Raw genomic sequence first — 24597 nt, forward strand, 5'->3', positions numbered from 1 at the left:
AAGGACAGGCTAATTGACTAGAATGCAAGGACAGGCTAATTGACTAGAATGCAAGGACAGGTTAATTGACTAGAATGCAAGGACAGGCTAATTGACTAGAATGCAAGGACAGGCTAATTGACTAGAATGCAAGGACAGGCTAATTGACTAGAATGCAAGGACAGGCTAATTGACTAGAATGCAGGGACAGGTTAATTGACTAGAATGCAGGGACAGGTTAATTGACTAGAATGCAGGGACAGGTTAATTGACTAGAATGCAAGGACAGGCTAATTGACTAGAATGCAAGGACAGGCTAATTGACTAGAATGCAAGGACAGGTTAATTGACTAGAATGCATTTGCCCAAGGAGATAAGGGAGTGTAAGCAAGAGGATACCATCATGATCTATTCTGTAGTATGACAGAACTAGAACTACCGAAACTACTATGTCCCAGGTGATAAGTGTACCTGTCATGTTCGTTACATAGAAATACAAAACCCCCTAGACATACAAAAACCCTCGACAAACGAAAAAATAGATTTACCCACTCTAGTCACACCCTGACCTAACCAAAATATATAGAAAAACAGAGATATCTAAGGTCAGGGCGTGACAGTACCTTGCTCAGAAAATCCTTAGAATCAGCAGCTTCCTCTCCTGCCCTCTCCCTGTCCAGTACAGAGGGTCAGAGGGCGAGATGGCAGATTGTTTAACTTGACAGTGTGACTTCTGTTCCTCAGGAGGTCCAGTATCCAGTGGCACATAGCTGGGTTGATGTCCTGTAGCTTAGTTAATAGTTTGTGGGGATTGACGGTATTGAAGGCGGAGCTAAATGAACAAGATGCCTGCGTGGGTGTCGGGTGTCTCCAGGTGTTGCAGTGTGTGGTGGAGTGCCGGGTCAACGGAGCTATTAGCTCTGTAAGCAAACCTGTTAGTCCATCAATTTGGATGTGCATGATTTTAAGTAGACCAGGACTAGACCTTCAAATGCTTTAATGGCCGCAGATGGCTCGGAGGTCATTGAGACAGGTTGTTTTGGGTGATTTTGGGACAGGGATTATGGTGGATTCTTCAAAGCACTGTGATACTAAACACTGGCATCAGGAAGTGTTAAACATGTCAGTGAACACTGGAGCCAGTGGTTCCAGTACAGCTGGGATTACAGCTGGGGCAGGTTGGATTACAGCTGGGGCAGGTTGGATTACAGCTGGGATTACAGCTGGGGCAGGTTGGATTACAGCTGGGGCAGGTTGGATTACAGCTGGGATTACAGCTGGGGCAGGTTGGATTACAGCTGGGGCAGGTTGGATTACAGCTGGGGCAGGTTGGATTACAGCTGGGGCAGGTTGCATTACAGCTGGGATTACAGCTGGGGCAGGTTGGAGTACAGCTGGGATTACAGATGGGGCAGGTTGGAGTACAGCTGGGATTACAGCTGGGGCAGGTTGGAGTACAGCAGGGATTACAGCTGGGGCAGGTTGGATTACAGCTGGGGCAGGTTGGAGTACAGCTGGGGCAGGTTGGAGTACAGCTGGGATTACAGCTGGGGCAGGTTGGAGTACAGCTGGGGCAGGTTGGAGTACAGCTGGGATTACAGCTGGGGCAGGTTGGAGTACAGCTGGGGCAGGTTGGAGTACAGCTGGGGCAGGTTGGATTACAGCTGGGGCAGGTTGGATTACAGCTGGGGCAGGTTGGATTACAGCTGGGGCAGGTTGGATTACAGCTGGGGCAGGTTGGAGTACAGCTGGGATTACAGCTGGGGCAGGTTGGAGTACAGCTGGGGCAGGTTGGAGTACAGCTGGGATTACAGCTGGGGCAGGTTGGAGTACAGCTGGGGCAGGTTGGAGTACAGCTGGGGCAGGTTGGATTACAGCTGGGGCAGGTTGGATTACAGCTGGGGCAGGTTGGATTACAGCTGGGATTACAGCTGGGGCAGGTTGGATCACTGAACTTCCGGCGCCGACAGAGATGGCCGCCTCGCTTCGCGTTCCTAGGAAACTATGCAGTTTTTTGTTTTTTTACGTGTTATTTCTTACATTGGTACCCCAGGTCATCTTAGGTTTCATTACATACAGTCGAGAAGAACTACTGAATATAAGATCAGCATCAACTCACCATCAGTATGACCAAGAATATGTTTTTCGCGACGCGGATCCTGTGTTCTGCCTTACAAACAGGACAACGGAGTGGATCCTATGCAGCGACCCAAAAAAATGACTCCGAAAGAGAGGGAAACGAGGCGGTCTTCTGGTCAGACTCCGGAGACAGGCACACCGCGCACCACTCCCTAGCATTCTTCTTGCCAATGTCCAGTCTCTTGACAACAAGGTTGATGAAATCCGAGCAAGGGTAGCATTCCAGAGGGACATCAGAGACTGTAACGTCCTCTGCTTCACTGAAACATGGCTCACTGGAGAGACTCTATCCGAAGCGGTGCAGCCAACGGGTTTCTCCACGCATCGCGCTGACAGAAACAAACATCTTTCTGGTAAGAAGAGGGGCGTGGGCGTATGCCTCATGGCCAACGTGACATGGTGTGATGAAAGAAACATACAGGAACTCAAATCCTTCTGTTCACCTGATTTAGAATTCCTCACAATCAAATGTAGACCGCATTATCTACCAAGAGAATTCACAAGCATTTCGCTACACTCGCATTAACATCTGCTAACCATGTGTATGTGACAAATAAAATTTGATTTGATTTGATTACAGCTGGGATTACAGCTGGGGCAGGTTGGAGTACAGCTGGGATTACAGCTGGGGCAGGTTGGATTACAGCAGGGGCAGGTTGGATTACAGCTGGGGCAAGTTGGATTACAGCTGGGATTACAGCTGGGGCAGGTTGGATTACAGCTGGGATTACAACTGGGACAGGTTGGATTACAGCTGGGATTACAACTGGGACAGGTTGGATTACAGATGGGGCAGGTTGGAGTACAGCTGGGATTACAGCTGGGGCAGGTTGGATTACAGCTGGGATTACAGCTGGGGCAGGTTGGATTACAGCAGGGATTACAGCTGGGGCAGGTTGGAGTACAGCAGGGATTACAGCTGGGGCAGGTTGGATTACAGCTGGGGCAGGTTGGATTACAGCAGGGATTACAGCTGGGGCAGGTTGGATTACAGCTGGGATTACAGCTGGGGCAGGTTGGATTACAGCTGGGATTACAGCTGGGGCAGGTTGGATTACAGCTGGGATTACAGCTGGGGCAGGTTGGAGTACAGCTGGGGCAGGTTGGAGTACAGCTGGGATTACAGCTGGGGCAGGTTGGATTACAGCTGGGGCAGGTTGGAGTACAGCTGGGATTACAGCTGGGGCAGGTTGGAGTACAGCTGGGGCAGGTTGGATTACAGCTGGGGCAGGTTGGAGTACAGCTGGGATTACAGCTGGGGCAGGTTGGAGTACAGCTGGGATTACAGCTGGGGCAGGTTGGATTACAGCTGGGATAGGTTGGATTACAGCTGGGATTACAGCTGGGGCAGGTTGGATTACAGCTGGGATTACAGCTGGGGCTGTGCACTGTGTTCAAAACTAATATCTGTTATGAACACAGTGCACAACATTTTATAGATTTGACGCTTTGCCAAAGTCTTTAAAAAATTGCATTGTTTAGAAGCAGTGCAAGGTCTAATTGCACTGCAACGTAAATATGCAAATACATGCTAGAACGCGCCAATAGAATCTCGCTAGCTCGTGCTTGGCTCTGCCCACCTCGTTCTACCCACTATGATTAATTTGCCCCCACTGTAAACGACACAGATGAACTATCTTGAGTTAGTTATAAATATCTTTGATCAGGATAGCATGTAGATGGCTTTCCTACCTTCAAAAGAAGCGTCCTTCGATACATACTGTGAATAGAGACAAGTTAAATATGTGCCCTTTAATAAGGATATTGAAACATATCCATTATATTTTACATTCATTTCGCTTTTCCTAAAATAACCTCTTCACGGCAGGATTCAGAAGTGTAAACTTTACCTCTGACCCGAAAACAGAGGAACGATGCAGGACCTGTTGTGCAGAAAATGTCACTTGATAGATAGTCATGTCTCCTTGTCTTTGATAGCGAGTGTATGTATCCTATCCAATGATCTACCCTGGATTGCTGATGCAATGCACTAGCCAATGAGAGGATTTAAGTAGTACTCCATAGGAATGAATGGAATTCTACAGTATTTCAATGAAATGTTTCAAGGACAAAATCACATCTATTTTGGTATTTTGTTGTTGTCATTAGTAACATTAGAACTTTAAAAACAATTCTACTTTAAGAAAAATGCTTTTATATATGTTATGTTTAGCTCACATAATATAATGCAAAAGTATGCATTAAGGTCTCTGTAATATAATAAACATGGAAAAAACACATGTAGACATTAATACATGCATTTCTAAAACTTCCAAAATATATTTTACACTGGTAGGAGAGAGCCAAGATGGAGGCACGGTGGCATCAACACACTGGTGGGGGAGAGCCAAGATGGAGGCACGGTGGCATCAAAACACTGGTGGGGGAGAGCCAAGATGGAGGCACGGTGGCATCAACACACTGGTGGGGGAGAGCCAAGATGGAGGCACGGTGGCATCAAAACACTGGTGGGGGAGAGCCAAGATGGAGGCACGGTGGCATCAAAACACTAGTGGGGGAGAGCCAAGATGGAGGCACGGTGGCATCAAAACACTGGTAGGAGAGAGCAAAGACGGAGACACGGTGGCATCAACACACTGGTGGGGGAGAGGAAAGATGGAGGCGCAGTGGCATCAACACACTGGTGGGGGAGAGCCAAGATGGAGGCACGGTGGCATTAAAAACACTAGTGGGGGAGAGCCAAGATGGAGGCACGGTGGCATCAAAACACTAGTGGGGGAGAGCCAAGATGGAGGCGCAGTGGCATCAAAACACTTGTGGGGGAGAGCCAAGATGGAGGCGCGGTGGCATCAAAACACTAGTGGGGGAGAGCCAAGATGGAGGCACGGTGGCATCAAAACACTGGTGGGGGAGAGCCAAGATGGAGGCACGGTGGCATCAAAACACCACCCCCATACAAGTCATCTAGTGTACATATAAATCACTGATCATATCTCCAGCAGGTGGCACAGCTCTGCAGTAACAGAAACACAAGACGACCAGAGCAGCTGTATGTGGGCCAAAGTCACAAAATTGTATTTAAATCATTGTAAGACAACAAAGAGTATAAATATTTTATTTAAAACAACATTTTGAACTACGGGAACAAACATTATAGCTAGACCACTCATGGGTGGTGAATGCAGGAGCTAGTCCTCAGTAGCTTATCTTTTCAGGATGTACAGTATAGCATTAGTAGGCAGTACAGATAATGCACAGAATTGTCTAACAAAGTATACACGTTCATGTTCAACATACACTGCACCATAGAAATAAACACCATGGACATAAACACCTGATTTGCTTGTGATATTCCTATCTAGACAGGACAAATGAAAGACTCTATACATTTCCTTGACACTATCTTATTATTTCTTTATTTTACATTGAATGAATGTCAGATACCCATATAACATACAAGTATATTTAGATACTATGTGAAACCCATCAATGTTTCTATTGAAGCTAATAAATTACTGTAAATAACCACATATAAAAAGAGATTATGATATTGTAATTATTTACGAGCTATATTATTACAATGGCAAGACAGCAGCTGAAAAATCATGGCACGGTATAAAACTCACGTTTATTCTAGAGGCAATCGAGAATTCAAGCCTTCAATTTGAATGCAATGCAAAGCAAAAAAAAAATGATGACTCAGTATTATAAATACAATGTCGTTTTAGACTTTGAAGTCTAATCTTGGAAGGCTGTCGTCTACGGGAACCTAGAAGGCTGTCATCTCGGAACCTAGAAGTCTGTCATCTCGGAACCTAGAAGTCTGTCATCTCGGAACCTAGAAGTCTGTCGTCTCGGAACTTAGAAGTCTGTCATCTCGGAACCTAGAAGTCTGTCATCTCGGAACCTAGAAGTCTGTCGTCTCGGAACTTAGAAGTCTGTCGTCTCGGAACTTAGAAGTCTGTCATCTCGGAACCTAGAAGTCTGTCATCTCGGAACCTAGAAGTCTGTCGTCTCGGAACCTAGAAGTCTGTCGTCTCGGAACTTAGAAGTCTGTCGTCTCGGAACCTAGAAGTCTGTCGTCTCGGAACTTAGAAGTCTGTCATCTCGGAACCTAGAAGTCTGTCATCTCGGAACCTAGAAGTCTGTCATCTCGGAACCTAGAAGTCTGTCATGACACGAGAGACTAACTGTTAGGTAATTGTCCAGCTTGGATTCCTTTGCTATAGCAGTTCAGTTTCATGGTCGATCATATCCAGATTAAAACCTTTGGTAGCGCAGGGTCACTGACACACCCTACATTTGAATCTCATTCTCAACCTTTCTAATCAGCTGTTATTTCCAGACCAACACACTCCTCCTTTCCCATGAGTCTTTGCTGAAGCAGTTCAGTTTAACTCTCGAGCTTTCATTTTCAAGCTTTATATGAAGTTGTAAATTACAACAAACAAACAAACAGTGCACATTCCCATCTTCTCTTTCTTCCCCTGTTGGAGCCAGTTTCTATCTTTCTTTGGTTATGCAAATATCTGTTTATTCGGTCATATTGCACCCTTTAGAATCATTTCGATTCTATATAAGGTGTATACATTAATTTGGTTATGTGGTCTTATGATTTAAATGAGAAAAGGCCTCTAGCCAGAAACAGTTACAAATACTGGCGGGCCCGCCCAGATATGTAAATTGGGCATTTAAAGACAGGAAGTAAGGCTTGCTGGTTAGGGCAAATGTTTGAGATACTGTGAAGGCATAAATGTTTTGAACCACATATGTCTTACCTTGCTTATTTTTAGTTTAAATTGAATATTGGAACCTTTGTCATTATCCGAATGTATTATTTTGAATTTTTACGAATAGAAACTTTTAGTTTTAATAAATCAAGCCACTGGATTCTAGATGGGATTTTGGATCTTTGATCATCTGGTTTTCCCACGGAGGAAAGCCGCTGCGATCCAATCTATTCTCCTGTGACAGTGTCCATGTTTTCCATAAGATGGCGCCGTACCGTAATGCTGTCGTCTTCAGAGCTTCGACCCAACTTTGCTATACAGTAACATGCTATACAGTAACATGCTATACGTGACATCAAAGCTCTGGCTCTGTGCTTCACAGATCGGGGTTTTGACTGACAGATGCGACAAAGATCTTTCCCCCATCCCTCCAGCTAATTGGGCAACTTTAGCAAATGTTTTGTTGACTGAGCGATGCTGTAAATTACAAGGACTCTATGTATTTTAGAAGTTGAAATGTTGCAGATTATAATAAATATGGCCATGTTACCATTAATATATTATCATAAATATGTATATATTCCTGCTACCAACCAGTCACCTTTCAGCCATGTTTATGTGCATCCTACGACCAATCACTTTTTTTGTTTTTTTGTGTGACTTTTACGCCCTTAACCACTGCGCCACCCGGGAGGCCCCCGACCAATCACTTTTTATGTATAAACCCACCTCCACCCCTCCAGTACCACTTGACATTGAATAAGGTACCGGTACTGACCTGTATATACAACCACTCCAGTACCCAAGTGGCGAATAAACTTTGAAACTTGTCCCTCTTATAGTGTAAGTTGCTTACAAACCAACGTCACACATTCCTTCCCTCATTTTCCACAATCTCATGATGCCGCAACATCATCTCTCTCGTCGTTTTAAAAGCAGGATTCTCTCCCACAGCCTGGATCTCCGACACAACTGGGGAGACAATTACAGTTCTGTCTGCCTTTCTATCTGTGTCTGTCTGTCGGCCATTCTGTCTGTCGGCCATTCTGTCTGTCGGTCTTTCTGACTTTGTCTGTCTGCCTTTCGGTTGGTCTGTCTGCCTGTCTGCCTTTCGGTTGGTCTGTCTGCCTGTCTGCCTTTCGGTTGGTCTGTCTGCCTGTCTGCCTTTCTGTTGGTCTGTCTGCCTGTCTGCCCTTCTGTTGGTCTGTCTGCCTTTCTGTTGGTCTGTCTGCCTGCCTGCCTTTCTGTTGGTCTGTCTGCCTTTCTATTGGTCTGTCTGACTTTCTGTTGGTCTGTCTGCCTTTGTCTGTCTGCCTTTCGGTTGGTCTGTCTGGCTGTCTGCCTTTCTGTTGGTCTGTCTGCCTTTCTGTTGGTCTGTCTCTCTTTCTGTTGGTCTGTCTGCCTTTCTGTTGGTCTGTCTGTCTGCCTGCCTTCCTGCCTGTCTGCCTGTCTTTCTGTTGGTCTGCCTGCCTGCCTGTCTGTTGGTCTGCCTGCCTGCTTGCCTGCCTGTCTGTTGGTCTGCCTGCCTGTCTTTCTGTTGGTCTGCCTGCCTGCCTGCCTGCCTGCCAGTCTGTCTGCCTTTCTGTTGGTCTGTCTGCCTGCCTGCCTTTCTGTTCGTCTGTCTGTCTGCCTGCCTGCCTTTCTGTTGGTCTGTCTGCCTGCCTGCCTTTCTGTTGGTCTGTCTGCCTGCCTGCCTTTCTGTCTGCCTGCCTGCCTGTCTGTCCAGCAACGCTAGAAAAGCTGTAATTCATTCCCCTTCCATTTTTCCACTACGTCATGTTTCTCTAACTGGCTCAGACAGTGGAGGGTCAGGAACAGTGAGGAATCAGTATGTCTTCAGTCTGAAGACTTTAGACAGGGGAGAGGTGGCACTAGAATAGACGAGAAAGGACCCTGCTGTGGTGTTGAAATATTCCCAGTCCGTACAGCCGATGGTTGGGAGCCGGTGGATAGGGACAAATCCCTCATATCCCTGCCACCTGGAGGGACAAGCACAGCAGGATATAGGTCAAACTATTTATGTTTTCACTTCATTGTAATTAAAGTCCTTTGAGTCATTTACCACACTGTAAGGACTTTTAACACAATAAAATGCCAGTGTTTAACACTGTTTAAAAGAGTACCTCTCCTGTATATAACACTGTTTAAAAGAGTACCTCACCTGTATATAACACTGTTTAAAAGAGTACCTCACCTGTATATAACACTGTTTAAAAGAGTACCTCACCTGTATATAACACTGTATTTAACACTGTTTAAAAGAGTACCTCACCTGTATATAACACTGTTTAAAAGAGTACCTCACCTGTATATAACACTGTAAATAACACTGTTTAAAAGAGTACCTCACCTGTATATAACACTGTTTAAAAGAGTACCTCACCTGTATATAACACTGTTTAAAAGAGTACCTCACCTGTATATAACACTGTAAATAACACTGTTTAAAAGAGTACCTCACCTGTATATAACACTGTTTAAAAGAGTACCTCACCTGTATATAACACTGTAAATAACACTGTTTAAAAGAGTACCTCACCTGTATATAACACTGTTTAAAAGAGTACCTCACCTGTATATAACACTGTAAATAACACTGTTTAAAAGAGTACCTCACCTGTATATAACACTGTCTAAAAGAGTACCTCACCTGTATATAACACTGTTTAAAAGAGTACCTCACCTGTATATAACACTGTTTAAAAGAGTACCTCACCTGTATATAACACTGTCTAAAAGAGTACCTCACCTGTATATAACACTGTTTAAAAGAGTACCTCATCTGTATATAACACTGTCTAAAAGAGTACCTCACTTGTATATAACACTGTAAATAACACTGTTTAAAAGAGTACCTCACCTGTATATAACACTGTTTAAAAGAGTACCTCACCTGTATATAACACTGTTTAAAAGAGTACCTCTCCTGTATATAACACTGTTTAAAAGAGTACCTCTCCTGTATATAACACTGTTTAAAAGAGTACCTCACCTGTATATAACACTGTCTAAAAGAGTACCTCACCTGTATATAACACTGTAAATAACACTGTTTAAAAGAGTACCTCTCCTGTATATAACACTGTTTAAAAGAGTACCTCACCTGTATATAACACTGTAAATAACACTGTTTAAAAGAGTACCTCTCCTGTATATAACACTGTTTAAAAGAGTACCTCTCCTGTATATAACACTGTTTAAAAGAGTACCTCACCTGTATATAACACTGTTTAAAAGAGTACCTCACCTGTATATAACACTGTATTTAACACTGTTTAAAAGAGTACCTCGCCTGTATATACCACTGTTTAAAAAAGTACCTCACCTGTATATAACACTGTAAATAACACTGTTTAAAAGAGTACCTCTCCTGTATATAACACTGTTTAAAAGAGTACCTCACCTGTATATAACACTGTTTAAAAGAGTACCTCTCCTGTATATAACACTGTTTAAAAGAGTACCTCTCCTGTATATAACACTGTTTAAAAGAGTACCTCACCTGTATATAACACTGTTTAAAAGAGTACCTCACCTGTATATAACACTGTCTAAAAGAGTACCTCACCTGTATATAACACTGTAAATAACACTGTTTAAAAGAGTACCTCACCTGTATATAACACTGTAAATAACACTGTTTAAAAGAGTACCTCTCCTGTATATAACACTGTAAATAACACTGTTTAAAAGAGTACCTCACCTGTATATAACACTGTAAATAACACTGTTTAAAAGAGTACCTCACCTGTATATAACACTGTAAATAACACTGTTTAAAAGAGTACCTCACCTGTATATAACACTGTAAATAACACTGTTTAAAAGAGTACCTCACCTGTATATAACACTGTAAATAACACTGTTTAAAAGAGTACCTCACCTGTATATAACACTGTAAATAACACTGGTTAAAAGAGTACCTCTCCTGTATATAACACTGTAAATAACACTGTTTAAAAGAGTACCTCACCTGTATATAACACTGTAAATAACACTGTTTAAAAGAGTACCTCTCCTGTATATAACACTGTAAATAACACTGTTTAAAAGAGTACCTCTCCTGTATATAACACTGTTTAAAAGAGTACCTCACCTGTATATAACACTGTTTAAAAGAGTACCTCACCTGTATATAACACTGTTTAAAAGAGTACCTCTCCTGTATATAACACTGTTTAAAAGAGTACCTCACCTGTATATAACACTGTAAATAATACTGTTTAAAAGAGTACCTCACCTGTATATAACACTGTAAATAACACTGTTTAAAAGAGTACCTCTCCTGTATATAACACTGTTTAAAAGAGTACCTCTCCTGTATATAACACTGTAAATAACACTGTTTAAAAGAGTACCTCTCCTGTATATAACACTGTTTAAAAGAGTACCTCACCTGTATATAACACTGTATATAACACTGTTTAAAAGAGTACCTCACCTGTATATAACACTGTTTAAAAGAGTACCTCACCTGTATATAACACTGTTTAAAAGAGTACCTCGCCTGTATATAACACTGTTTAAAAGAGTACCTCTCCTGTATATAACACTGTTTAAAAGAGTACCTCACCTGTATATAACACTGTTTAAAAGAGTACCTCACCTGTATATAACACTGTTTAAAAGAGTACCTCACCTGTATATAACACTGTAAATAACACTGTTTAAAAGAGTACCTCACCTGTATATAACACTGTTTAAAAGAGTACCTCTCCTGTATATAACACTGTTTAAAAGAGTACCTCACCTGTATATAACACTGTATTTAACACTGTTTAAAAGAGTACCTCACCTGTATATAACACTGTTTAAAAGAGTACCTCTCCTGTATATAACACTGTTTAAAAGAGTACCTCACCTGTATATAACACTGTTTAAAAGAGTACCTCACCTGTATATAACACTGTTTAAAAGAGTACCTCACCTGTATATAACACTGTTTAAAAGAGTACCTCACCTGTATATAACACTGTTTAAAAGAGTACCTCACCTGTATATAACACTGTAAATAACACTGTTTAAAAGAGTACCTCACCTGTATATAACACTGTTTAAAAGAGTACCTCTCCTGTATATAACACTGTTTAAAAGAGTACCTCACCTGTATATAACACTGTTTAAAAGAGTACCTCACCTGTATATAACACTGTAAATAACACTGTTTAAAAGAGTACCTCACCTGTATATAACACTGTTTAAAAGAGTACCTCTCCTGTATATAACACTGTTTAAAAGAGTACCTCACCTGTATATAACACTGTATTTAACACTGTTTAAAAGAGTACCTCACCTGTATATAACACTGTCTAAAATAGTACCTCGCCTGTATATAACACTGTTTAAAATAGTACCTCACCTGTATATAACACTGTTTAAAAGAGTACCTCACCTGTATATAACACTGTTTAAAAGAGTACCTCACCTGTATATAACACTGTTTAAAAGAGTACCTCACCTGTATATAACACTGTTTAAAGAATACGAGGATCCATCGTGAGAATTGGCCACAACAAGGAACTTCTCTTCACCCACCGAGAAGAATTCCCAGTCCACCGCACTGCAAAGATCAAACCACAGTGGAGTGTTTAGGCACCAGGTGTACCAGGTGTGTACCGGGTGTGTACCGGGTGTGTATCGGGTGTGTACCAGGTGTGTACCAGGAGTGTACCAGGTGTGTTGTTCATGTGTCTGACGCATCGCTCCAAAGGGATTAAGTTGTTTAAATTGAATTGGAGAGAGGACAAAGAGGTAAAGAATACGTTGTAAAGGACAAAACGAGGCTTTTATAGAGAACTGAATGCCCTCTGGTGTGGCTCAGTGGACTAACCTGTTTGTGACGATGTCCTGGAACTTAACGAAGGTCTGTGTGATCACGTTCAGTTCGTATATGGTTGAGTTGATGTTGTAGTGACTAGGGCCTCTCTCGTTCAGTTTCTGGCCGTTAGCCACTGCCAGGAAGTACCGATCCTTGACCTGGAACATCTCCCAGTCCGTCGCTCCCACCGTCTGCAGGGGTTAGAGGTTAGGGGTCAAGGAGAAGGTTCAAGGTCAGTAAAAAAAACATCCCAGAAATGTTCCATACACACAAAAGCTTATTTCTCTCACATGTTGTGCACACATGTGTTTACATCCCTGTTAGTGAACATTCCTCCTTTACCAATATAATCCATCCACCTGACAGGTGTGGCAGATCAAGAAGCTGATTAAACAGCATGATCATTACACAGGTGCACCTTGTGTTGGGGACAATAAAAGGCCCCTTTAAAATGTGCAACACAATGCCACAGATGTATAAAGTTGAGGGAGCGAGCAATCATAGACCATGTGTAGGGCGTTGTGTGGGCAAGCGGCTTGCTGATGTCAACATTGTGAACAGAGTGCCCCATGGTGGAGGTGGGGTTATGGTATGGGCAGGCATAAGCTACAGACAACGAACACAATTGCATTTTATCAATGGCAATTTGAATGCAGAGATACCGTGATGAGATCCTGAGGCCCATTGTAGTGACATTTTTCCACCACCATCACCTCCTGTTTCAGCATGATAATGAACGGCCGGCCCCATGTCTCAAGGATCTGGACACAATTCATGGAAGCTGAAAATGTCCCAGTTCTTCCATGGCCTGCATACTCACCAGACATTTCACCCATTGAGCATGTTTGGGATGCTCCGGATTGACCTGTACAACAGCGTGTTCCAGTTCCTGTCAACATCCAGCAACTTCACACAGCCATTGAAGAGGAGTGGGACAACATTCTACAGGCCACAATCAACAGCCTGATCAATCAACAGCCTGATCAATCAACAGCCTGATCAATCAACAGCCTGATCAATCAACAACCTGATCAATCAACAGTCTGATCAACTCCATGTGAAGGAGATGTTGTCGCGCTGCATGCGGCGCTGGTGGTCACACCAGATACTGCCTGGTTTTCTGTGAATGTCACGTCTTCTCCCGCTCCTCCCCTTCGGCGTTGCCGGGATACTAACCACCGGTCCTGGGATCCATCATTACGCATACCTGGCATCAAACATTACGTCATCATTACGCACACCTGGACTCCATTACCTCACGTATTACCTCCCCTGTACCTGGCCCTCCGTTAGGTTCTTTCCCCCGTCAGCATTGTGTTTCATGTCTAAACTGGTGTTTGTTCTATTGTTCCATGTTCTGTTTATTACTAAACTCACCACCTGCACTTGTTTTCTGGCTCCCAGCGTCTGCGTGACAGAGAAAGAGATGTGTCGCGCCGCTTGAGACAAATCCTTTTCACACCAGATACTGACTGGTTTTCAGATCCACATCCCTACTTTTCAAAAAAGTTCAAAAGTAATCTGTGACCAACACATGCATATCTGTATTCCCAGTCATGCGAAATCCATAGATTAGGGCCTAATGAATTCATTTCAAATCACTGATTTCCTTATATGAACTGTAACTCAGTAAAATCTTTGAAATTGTTGCATGTTTCGTTTATATCTTTGTTCAGTACAGTTCTGGGTTAACTTTCGCTCAGATTCAGACAACGATGGAGATCGGGGCATATCCTGGAGAAGAAACAGCTTGAGCAATGATTGGTGGTTTCATCATGTGGTGTTATGTACAGGACATCTAGTCTGTCTGCCAGGAGAACTAGAGTAACAGTCTGATGTCATAAAGCTGTGAAGTCTCTGTCTGAGGGGAGAACTAGAGTAACAGTCTGATGTCATAAAGCTGTGAAGTCTCTGTCTGAGGGGAGAACTAGAGTAACAGTCTGATGTCATAAAGCTGTGAAGGCTCTGTCTGCCAGAAGAACTAGAGTAACAGTCTGATGTCATAAAGCTGTGAAGTCTCTGTCTGCCAGGAGAACTAGAGTAACAGTCTGATGTCATAAAGCTGTGAAGTCTCTGTCTGAGGGGAGAACTAGAGTAACAGTCTGATGTCATAAAGCTGTGAAGTCTCTGTCTGAGGGGAGAACTAGAGTAACAGTCTGATGTCATAAAGCTGTGAAGTCTCTGTCTGAGGGGAGAACTAGAGTAACAGTCTGATGTCATAAAGCTGTGAAGTCTCTGCCTGAGGGGAGAACTAGAGTAACAGTCTGATGTCATAAAGCTGTGAAGTCTCTGTCTGCCAGGAGAACTAGAGTAACAGTCTGATGTCATAAAGCTGTGAAGTCTCTGTCTGAGGGGAGAACTAGAGTAACAGTCTGATGTCATAAAGCTGTGAAGTCTCTGTCTGCCAGGAGAACTAGAGTAACAGTCTGATGTCATAAAGCTGTGAAGGCTCTGTCTGAGGGGAGAACTAGAGTAACAGTCTGATGTCATAAAGCTGTGAAGTCTCTGTCTGCCAGAAGAACTAGAGTAACAGTCTGATGTCATAAAGCTGTGAAGTCTCTGTCTGCCAGGAGAACTAGAGTAACAGTCTGATGTCATAAAGCTGTGAAGTCTCTGTCTGAGGGGAGAACTAGAGTAACAGTCTGATGTCATAAAGCTGTGAAGTCTCTGTCTGAGGGGAGAACTAGAGTAACAGTCTGATGTCATAAAGCTGTGAAGTCTCTGTCTGAGGGGAGAACTAGAGTAACAGTCTGATGTCATAAAGCTGTGAAGTCTCTGTCTGAGGGGAGAACTAGAGTAACAGTCTGATGTCATAAAGCTGTGACGTCTCTGTCTGCCAGGAGAACTAGAGTAACAGTCTGATGTCATAAAGCTGTGAAGGCTCTGTCTGAGGGGAGAACTAGAGTAACAGTCTGATGTCATAAAGCTGTGAAGTCTCTGTCTGCCAGGAGAACTAGAGCAACAGTCTGATGTCATAAAGCTGTGAAGTCTCTGTCTGAGGGGAGAACTAGAGTAACAGTCTGATGTCATAAAGCTGTGAAGTCTCTGTCTGCCAGGAGAACTAGAGCAACAGTCTGATGTCATAAAGCTGTGAAGTCTCTGTCTGAGGGGAGAACTAGAGTAACAGTCTGATGTCATAAAGCTGTGAAGTCTCTGTCTGAGGGGAGAACTAGAGTAACAGTCTGATGTCATAAAGCTGTGAAGGCTCTGTCTGCCAGGAGAACTAGAGTAACAGTCTGATGTCATAAAGCTGTGAAGTCTCTGTCTGCCAGGAGAACTAGAGTAACAGTCTGATGTCATAAAGCTGTGAAGTCTCTGTCTGCCAGGAGAACTAGAGTAACAGTCTGATGTCATAAAGCTGTGAAGTCTCTGTCTGAGGGGAGAACTAGAGTAACAGTCTGATGTCATAAAGCTGTGAAGTCTCTGTCTGCCAGAAGAACTAGAGTAACAGTCTGATGTCATAAAGCTGTGAAGTCTCTGTCTGCCAGGAGAACTAGAGTAACAGTCTGATGTCATAAAGCTGTGAAGTCTCTGTCTGAGGGGAGAACTAGAGTAACAGTCTGATGTCATAAAGCTGTGAAGTCTCTGTCTGAGGGGAGAACTAGAGTAACAGTCTGATGTCATAAAGCTGTGAAGTCTCTGTCTGCCAGGAGAACTAGAGTAACAGTCTGATGTCATAAAGCTGTGAAGGCTCTGTCTGCCAGGAGAACTAGAGTAACAGTCTGATGTCATAAAGCTGTGAAGGCTCTGTCTGAGGGGAGAACTAGAGTAACAGTCTGATGTCATAAAGCTGTGAAGTCTCTGTCTGAGGGGAGAACTAGAGTAACAGTCTGATGTCATAAAGCTGTGAAGTCTCTGTCTGCCAGGAGAACTAGAGTAACAGTCTGATGTCATAAAGCTGTGAAGTCTCTGTCTGAGGGGAGAACTAGAGTAACAGTCTGATGTCATAAAGCTGTGAAGTCTCTGTCTGAGGGGAGAACTAGAGTAACAGTCTGATGTCATAAAGCTGTGAAGTCTCTGTCTGCCAGGAGAACTAGAGTAACAGTCTGATGTCATAAAGCTGTGAAGTCTCTGTCTGAGGGGAGAACTAGAGTAACAGTCTGATGTCATAAAGCTGTGAAGTCTCTGTCTGCCAGGAGAACTAGAGTAACAGTCTGATGTCATAAAGCTGTGAAGTCTCTGTCTGAGGGGAGAACTAGAGTAACAGTCTGATGTCATAAAGCTGTGAAGTCTCTGTCTGCCAGGAGAACTAGAGCAACAGTCTGATTTCATAAAGATGTGAAGTCTCTGTCTGCATACCAAATGGCACCCTAATCCATATTTAGTGCACTAGTTTTGACCAGGGCTCGTGGGGAACGTAGGGATTTAAAAGTTCTATTTGGGATGTACCTTCTTTAACCCACCCAAAAGAACTTGTCAAAACAGCCATGATGGCTTCAAGCGTAACTAACCGGGCTGGAATTTCCCCCCGAGCTCAGAGACCAAACGTCTTTCTGATGTCTAACATGTGGCGGAGGGGCTACCAACTACAGTCTACTGTTGATATGTACACAGGATGATAAGTGATTTAACTTGTACTTCACTCGTTAATTATACCCTGCTTGCTTTCAAACCGTACAGCAGAGGTAGAGGTCTATTGATACATCCTTCTATAGTCAGCTTTAAGGCTCAGTCCCAGGTGGCACCCTGGTCCCTATGAGCCCTGGTCAAACGTAATGCACTATATAGGGAATAGGGTGCGTTTGGGACACAGACCCTAGAACCACAACAGCCTCTTGTTCAGGATTGATCTTCTGTTGGACAGCAGTCAAGGAAACTATTTTCTCCTAGCATTAAACGGTCACAACAGACCATCGAAGAAAAAAAACCCACAGAGCCATAAACACAGAGCTGTGATGTTTTAGAGAGTGATATCTTCCAGAGTGATATCTTCCAGAGTGATTGTGATTGAGTCAACAGCTATAGAGCAGGAGGTGAAACACTGTCTGTACTTTTGTCATGTATACTAAATGCCATCTATCATCTCTGTATTCAAAGGATCAGCGCTAGGTCGGAGGCAGCTAGGTCGGAGGCAGCTAGGTCGGGGGCAGCTAGCCTAGCTAGGTCGGAGGCAGCTAGGTCGGAGGCAGCTAGGTCGGGGGCAGCTAGCCTAGTTAGGTCGGAGGCAGCTAGGTCGGGGGCAGCTAGCCTAGCTAGGTCGGAGGCAGCTAGGTCGGGGGCAGCTAGGTCGGGGGCAGCTAGGTCGGGGGCAGCTAGGTCGGAGGCAGCTAGGTCGGGGGCAGCTAGCCTAGTTAGGTCGGAGGCAGCTAGGTCGGAGGCAGCTAGGTCGGGGGCAGCTAGGTCGGGGGAAGCTAGGTCGGAGGCAGCTAGGTCGGGGGCAGCTAGGTCGGGGGCAGCTAGCCTAGTTAGGTCGGAGGCAGCTAGGTCGGAGGCAGCTAGGTCGGGGGCAGCTAGCCTAGTTAGGTCGGAGGCAGCTAGGTCGGAGGCAGCTAGGTCGGGGGCAGCTAGCCTAGTTAGGTCGGAGGCAGCTAGGTCGGAGGCAGCTAGGTCGGGGGCAGCTAGGTCGGGGGCAGCTAGGTCGGAGGCAGCTAGGTCGGGGGCAGCTAGGTCGGGGGCAGCTAGGTCGGGGGCAGCTAGGCCGCGGGGGCAGCTAGGCCGCGCGGGCAGCTAGGCCGCGCGGGCAGCTAGGTCGGGGGCAGCTAGGTCGGGGGGCAGCTAGGCCGGGGGGCAGCTAGGCCGGGGGGCAGCTAGGCCGGGGGGCAGCTAGGCCGGGGGGCAGCTAGGCCACGGGGGCAGCTAGGCCGCGGGGGCAGCTAGGCCGCGGGGGCAGCTAGGCCGCGGGGGCAGCTAGGCCGCATATTCCATTTGAGATAACATGAATAAACCCGTTCAGAGATCAGGTTAGGTCGACTCTGAGTCTAGCCTTGATTTATCCAGGCTTCTTGTCGTGATGAGCAAGACTAAGAAATTAACCTCTGAGTCTGCATAATGTTATTTCTGTGTGGTGAAGTCAGTCTGCCCTCTAATGCCCTGCAGCGTGTCTGACTGACTGAGGTTACAGCTGGAGACGAGGTTCACAGCCAGAGGAGATGAGTATCTTCCCACCTCCCAGATTATTCCTTCTCATCTCTCTTCCTCTCTCCTCCTCTCTTCTCTCTCCTCTACCTCCTCCTCCTCCTCCACCTTCTCCTCCTCCACCTCTCTTCTCTCTCCTCTCACCTCCACCTCCTCCACCTCCACTCTCCTCCTCCTCCTCCTCCTCTCTTCTCTCTCCTCTCTCCTCTCACCTCCACCTCCTCCTCCTCCTCCACCTCCACCTCCACCTCCACTCCCCTCCTCTCCCTCCTCTCTCCTCCACCTCCACCTCCACTCCCCTCCTCTCTCCTCCAGCCACAAGAGGTAACTCATTTCCCATAAATAGTGCTGATCATTTACTGTTTTGTGAAGTTGGTTTGGTACAGTTTTTTTCACTTTCGGTTTCGATGTATTCATTCACAATAAATGTGTTATTTGGGTTCGATGTATTCATTCACAATAAATGTGTTATTTGGGTTCGATGCTGCAACAACACAGAATAAAACAATTGATGGTAGTGACTGCCCATCACTGTCACTTCATAAGGCTCCAATCATCATTTATTCACAACACTTTACTTCACATAATGATGATTATTTAATTAATAAAAGCCCAATGATACTCGTGACTGCCCATTTCTGCATATCACTTATTAATAAACCATCGTTTATTCACAATACACTACTTTAATAAAGTCATGTATTGTGAGAGTTTTCTCCCTAATTGTCTTCCACCTATGGGATTATTCTGAAGAAGTCCATCGAAACGTCAATCATTTAAACTTGTCTAATAAAACGATGTCTTTTTAACGGTGAGCCTTTTCCTGTCCAAAGCTGTTGTGTATATTACATTGTTTAATTTCATGCCTTTTTATTTTATTCAAAGTTATCATCTATCTCATCTCTGCTCAGGAAGTAGCAGCCAGCCATCTACCGCTGTGCTCCCCAAAGACTCCTGCTTCAGGCTGGCTACTGGCTAGCTGGCTAGCTGCGTGGCTAGCTGCCTGGCTGGCTACTGGCTAGCTGGCTGGCTACTGGCTAGCTGGCTGGATAGCTAGATGGCTGGCTAGCTGGCTGGCTGCATAGCTGGCTAGCTGACTGGCTAGCTGACTGGCTAGCTGACTGGCTAGCTGACTGGCTAGCTGACTGGCTAGCTGCCTGCCGTCCTACCAAATCCACAGTAATTCTTCATAGTAGATAAGGAATACTTTTAACACTGCCAAATAACAACTATCAATCAATTAGATGCATTGTCATGTAGAGATACCTAATCAACCGCTCTCTATCCCTTTCATGTCTCTCTCCCTCTCTGTGCCTGCCGGCCTCCCGGCAAGAACCATTGAGAACAGGCAGCTGTAGACACAATAGTTTCAGGTCCTTGTAGTTAATTACCACTTTTATTGTACTTAAAGCTACCATTTTTGGGCGACCTGAACAAATTCACATAGAAAAGTGATTTATAGATCTTTGCATGCAGTTGAAAGCATGTCTAATAACAGTAGATCTGTTCTGTGTGTGCTATTTATATACTTCCTGTTCTGAAGTTAAGTTTTTGTGGCTTTCACTTTTAAATAGCTGAATATACAATTTTTTGGTTAGGGAAAATATATTTTGCTGCGGTTTAGATGGTACAATGATTCTCCACAAAATGACTGCTAACTGAAATTAGGCAAACTATTACAATTTTAGCAAACAGGAAATGACGGAGCGATTTCTGGATAGTGAATCTTTAACTATAAGGAGTTGGACAACAGAGAAAAAATATCTCTAGAGAAACGGCACAAGCTGTGAATTGAGCAGTAAAACCCAGAACTAAACGGAATTTAAAAATTAACTGGTAACTTTCCCCAAATCCCCCAGGTTTTTCCAGAAATCCCAATTGGACTATTCTCTTGATTTTATTATTATTTTATTGCTTCTTTCTTCTAAATTCCAGGGGAAACTTCCAACCGGGATTTTGCAGCCCTAGATATGCCTCGTAGCTACTAACTGGACCATCTCACCTTGATGTATTGAAATGGCTGGAACATTCCTCCCAGCCAGATGTATATGGTGGAGTTGATGTTGGTGGATATTCCATCGAAAGTGTTGGCCACCACCAGGAAGTGGTATGGGCCCACGGAAAAGAACTCCCAGTCGTAGGCCCCAGAAGTCTCGAGGGTCTGATTCACCTCAAACACCTTGGTCCCTGGGTTCCACCGGTAAATCACACTGTCGATGTTGTGATTGTTGTCACCTATAAAATACACGGACGGGATTGTATACCACAGCACAAACTGTACCTTTCATCAAGACAAAACAATATGGCCAATAGTGTCAGGGGCGGTTAGCATTTTATATCATACCCCCAAGACATGCTAACCTCTCACCATTACAATAACAGGGGAGGTTAGCATTTAATATACTACCCCCAAGACATGCTAACGTCTCACCATTACAATAACAGTGGAGGTTAGCATTTTATATCATAACCCCAAGACATGCTAACCTCTCATCGTTACAATAACAGGGGCGGTTAGCATTTTATATCATACACCCAAGACATGCTAACCTCTCACCATTACAATAACAGGGGAGGTTAGCATGTTATATCATAACCCCAAGACATGCTAACCTCTCATCGTTACAATAACAGGGGAGGTTAGCATTTTATATCATAACCCCAAGACATGCTAACCTCTCACCATTACAATAACAGGGGAGGTTAGCATTTTATATTATAACCCCAAGACATGCTAACCTCTCACCATTACAATAACAGGGGGGGTTAGCATTTTATATCATAACCCCCAGACATGCTAACCTCTCATTATTACAATAACAGGGGAGGTTAGCATTTTATATCATAACCCCAAGACATGCTAACCTCTCATCGTTACAATAACAGGGGAGGTTAGCATTTTATATCATAACCCCAAGACATGCTAACCTCTCATCATTACAATAACAGGGGAGGTTAGCATTTTATATCATAACCCCAAGACATGCTAACCTCTCACCATTACAATAACAGGGGAGGTTAGCATTTTATATTATAACCCCAAGACATGCTAACCTCTCACCATTACAATAACAGGGGGGGTTAGCATTTTATATCATAACCCCAAGACATGCTAACCTCTCACCATTACAATAACAGGGGAGGTTAGCATTTTATATTATAACCCCAAGACATGCTAACCTCTCACCATTACAATAACAGGGGGGGTTAGCATTTTATATCATAACCCCCAGACATGCTAACCTCTCACCATTACAATAACAGGGGAGGTTAGCAGTTTTGGGGGTATGATATTTATGCCTCTAACATTCTCAATCATCATTATTCACGATTCATTCAGAATTATCCGTAACCATGGTATCATCCACATTCACGTAAAAGTGTTTAGAAATATATATTATTCTTATTTTACACTAAAAATGACTCCAAATGTACAAAAAAGTGCTGTAATTTCTAAACGGATTAAAATAACCTCAAATGAAAGCTGACAAGTCTACATTTTAACATCATAGTCATGGTATCAGTCTACATTTTAACATCATAGTCATGGTATCAGTCTACATTGTAACATCATAGTCATGGTATCAGTCTACATTTTAACATCATAGTCATGGTATCAGTCTACATTTTAACATCATAGTCATGGTATCAGTCTACATTTTAACATCATAGTCATGGTATCAGTCTACATTGTAACATCATAGTCATGGTATCAGTCTACATTTTAACATCATAGTCATGGTATCAGTCTACATTTTAACATCATAGTCATGGCATCAGTCTACATTTTAACATCATAGTCATGGTATCAGTCTACATTTTAACATCATAGTCATGGTATCAGTCTACATTGTAACATCATAGTCATGGTATCAGTCTACATTTTAACATCATAGTCATGGTATCAGTCTACATTTTAACATCATAGTCATGGTATCAGTCTACATTTTAACATCATAGTCATGGTATCAGTCTATGGTATCAGTCTACATTTTAACATCATAGTCATGGTATCAGTCTACATTGTAACATCATAGTCATGGTATCAGTCTACATTTTAACATCATAGTCATGGTATCAGTCTACATTTTAACATCATAGTCATGGTATCAGTCTATGGTATCAGTCTGCATTTTAACATCATAGTCATGGTATCAGTCTACATTTTAACATCATAGTCATGGTATCAGTCTATGGTATCAGTCTACATTTTAACATCATAGTCATGGTATCAGTCTACATTTTAACATCATAGTCATGGTATCAGTCTATGGTATCAGTCTACATTTTAACATCATAGTCATGGTATCAGTCTACATTTTAACATCATAGTCATGGTATCAGTCTATGGTATCAGTCTACATTTTAACATCATAGTCATGGTATCAGTCTACATTTTAACATCATAGTCATGGTATCAGTCTACATTGTAACATCATAGTCATGGTATCAGTCTACATTTTAACATCATAGTCATGGTATCAGTCTACATTTTAACATCATAGTCATGGTATCAGTCTACATTGTAACATCATAGTCATGGTATCAGTCTACATTTTAACATCATAGTCATGGTATCAGTCTACATTTTAACATCATAGTCATGGTATCAGTCTACATTTTAACATCATAGTCATGGTATCAGTCTATGGTATCAGTCTACATTTTAACATCATAGTCATGGTATCAGTCTACATTTTAACATCATAGTCATGGTATCAGTCTATGGTATCAGTCTACATTTGAACATCATAGTCATGGTATCAGTCTACATTTTAACATCATAGTCATGGTATCAGTCTATGGTATCAGTCTACATTTTAACATCATAGTCATGGTATCAGTCTACATTTTAACATCATAGTCATGGTATCAGTCTACATTTTAACATCATAGTCATGGTATCAGTCTACATTTTAACATCATAGTCATGGTATCAGTCTACATTTTAACATCATAGTCATGGTATCAGTCTACATTTTAACATCATAGTCATGGTATCAGTCTACATTTTAACATCATAGTCATGGTATCAGTCTACATTTTAACATCATAGTCATGGTATCAGTCTATGGTATCAGTCTACATTTTAACATCATAGTCATGGTATCAGTCTACATTTTAACATCATAGTCATGGTATCAGTCTATGGTATCAGTCTACATTTTAACATCATAGTCATGGTATCAGTCTACATTTTAACATCATAGTCATGGTATCAGTCTATGGTATCAGTCTACATTTTAACATCATAGTCATGGTATCAGTCTACATTTTAACATCATAGTCATGGTATCAGTCTATGGTATCAGTCTACATTTGAACATCATAGTCATGGTATCAGTCTACATTTTAACATCATAGTCATGGTATCAGTCTATGGTATCAGTCTACATTTTAACATCATAGTCATGGTATCAGTCTACATTTTAACATCATAGTCATGGTATCAGTCTACATTTTAACATCATAGTCATGGTATCAGTCTACATTTTAACATCATAGTCATGGTATCAGTCTACATTTTAACATCATAGTCATGGTATCAGTCTACATTTTAACATCATAGTCATGGTATCAGTCTACATTTTAACATCATAGTCATGGTATCAGTCTACATTTTAACATCATAGTCATGGTATCAGTCTATGGTATCAGTTTACATTTTAACATCATAGTCATGGTATCAGTCTACATTTTAACATCATAGTCATGGTATCAGTCTATGGTATCAGTCTACATTTGAACATCATAGTCATGGTATCAGTCTACATTTTAACATCATAGTCATGGTATCAGTCTATGGTATCAGTCTACATTTTAACATCATAGTCATGGTATCAGTCTACATTTTAACATCATAGTCATGGTATCAGTCTATGGTATCAGTCTACA

The 24597-nt window shown here is 42.9% G+C and overlaps 1 protein-coding gene across 2 annotated transcripts in view; it reads right to left on the reverse strand.

The window, feature by feature from the left end:
* Window positions 1-8440: 8440 nt before the first annotated feature.
* Window positions 8441-24597, reverse strand: part of tspearb (thrombospondin-type laminin G domain and EAR repeats b) — a 50552-nt gene continuing 34395 nt past the window's right edge. For both annotated transcript variants that reach the window (XM_036959510.1, XM_036959511.1), the window contains 4 exons: window positions 20705-20937; window positions 12640-12818; window positions 12268-12369; window positions 8441-8788 (listed from right to left, as the gene is read on the reverse strand). In XM_036959510.1, coding sequence (XP_036815405.1) covers window positions 8635-8788; window positions 12268-12369; window positions 12640-12818; window positions 20705-20937 — 668 coding nt within the window. In that variant the 3' untranslated portion in view covers window positions 8441-8634. The remainder of the gene's footprint in view (window positions 8789-12267; window positions 12370-12639; window positions 12819-20704; window positions 20938-24597) is intronic.

Source organism: Oncorhynchus mykiss, chromosome 22 (assembly GCF_013265735.2).
Source record: "Oncorhynchus mykiss isolate Arlee chromosome 22, USDA_OmykA_1.1, whole genome shotgun sequence".
In the NCBI taxonomy this organism is placed as follows: Eukaryota; Metazoa; Chordata; class Actinopteri; order Salmoniformes; family Salmonidae; genus Oncorhynchus; species Oncorhynchus mykiss.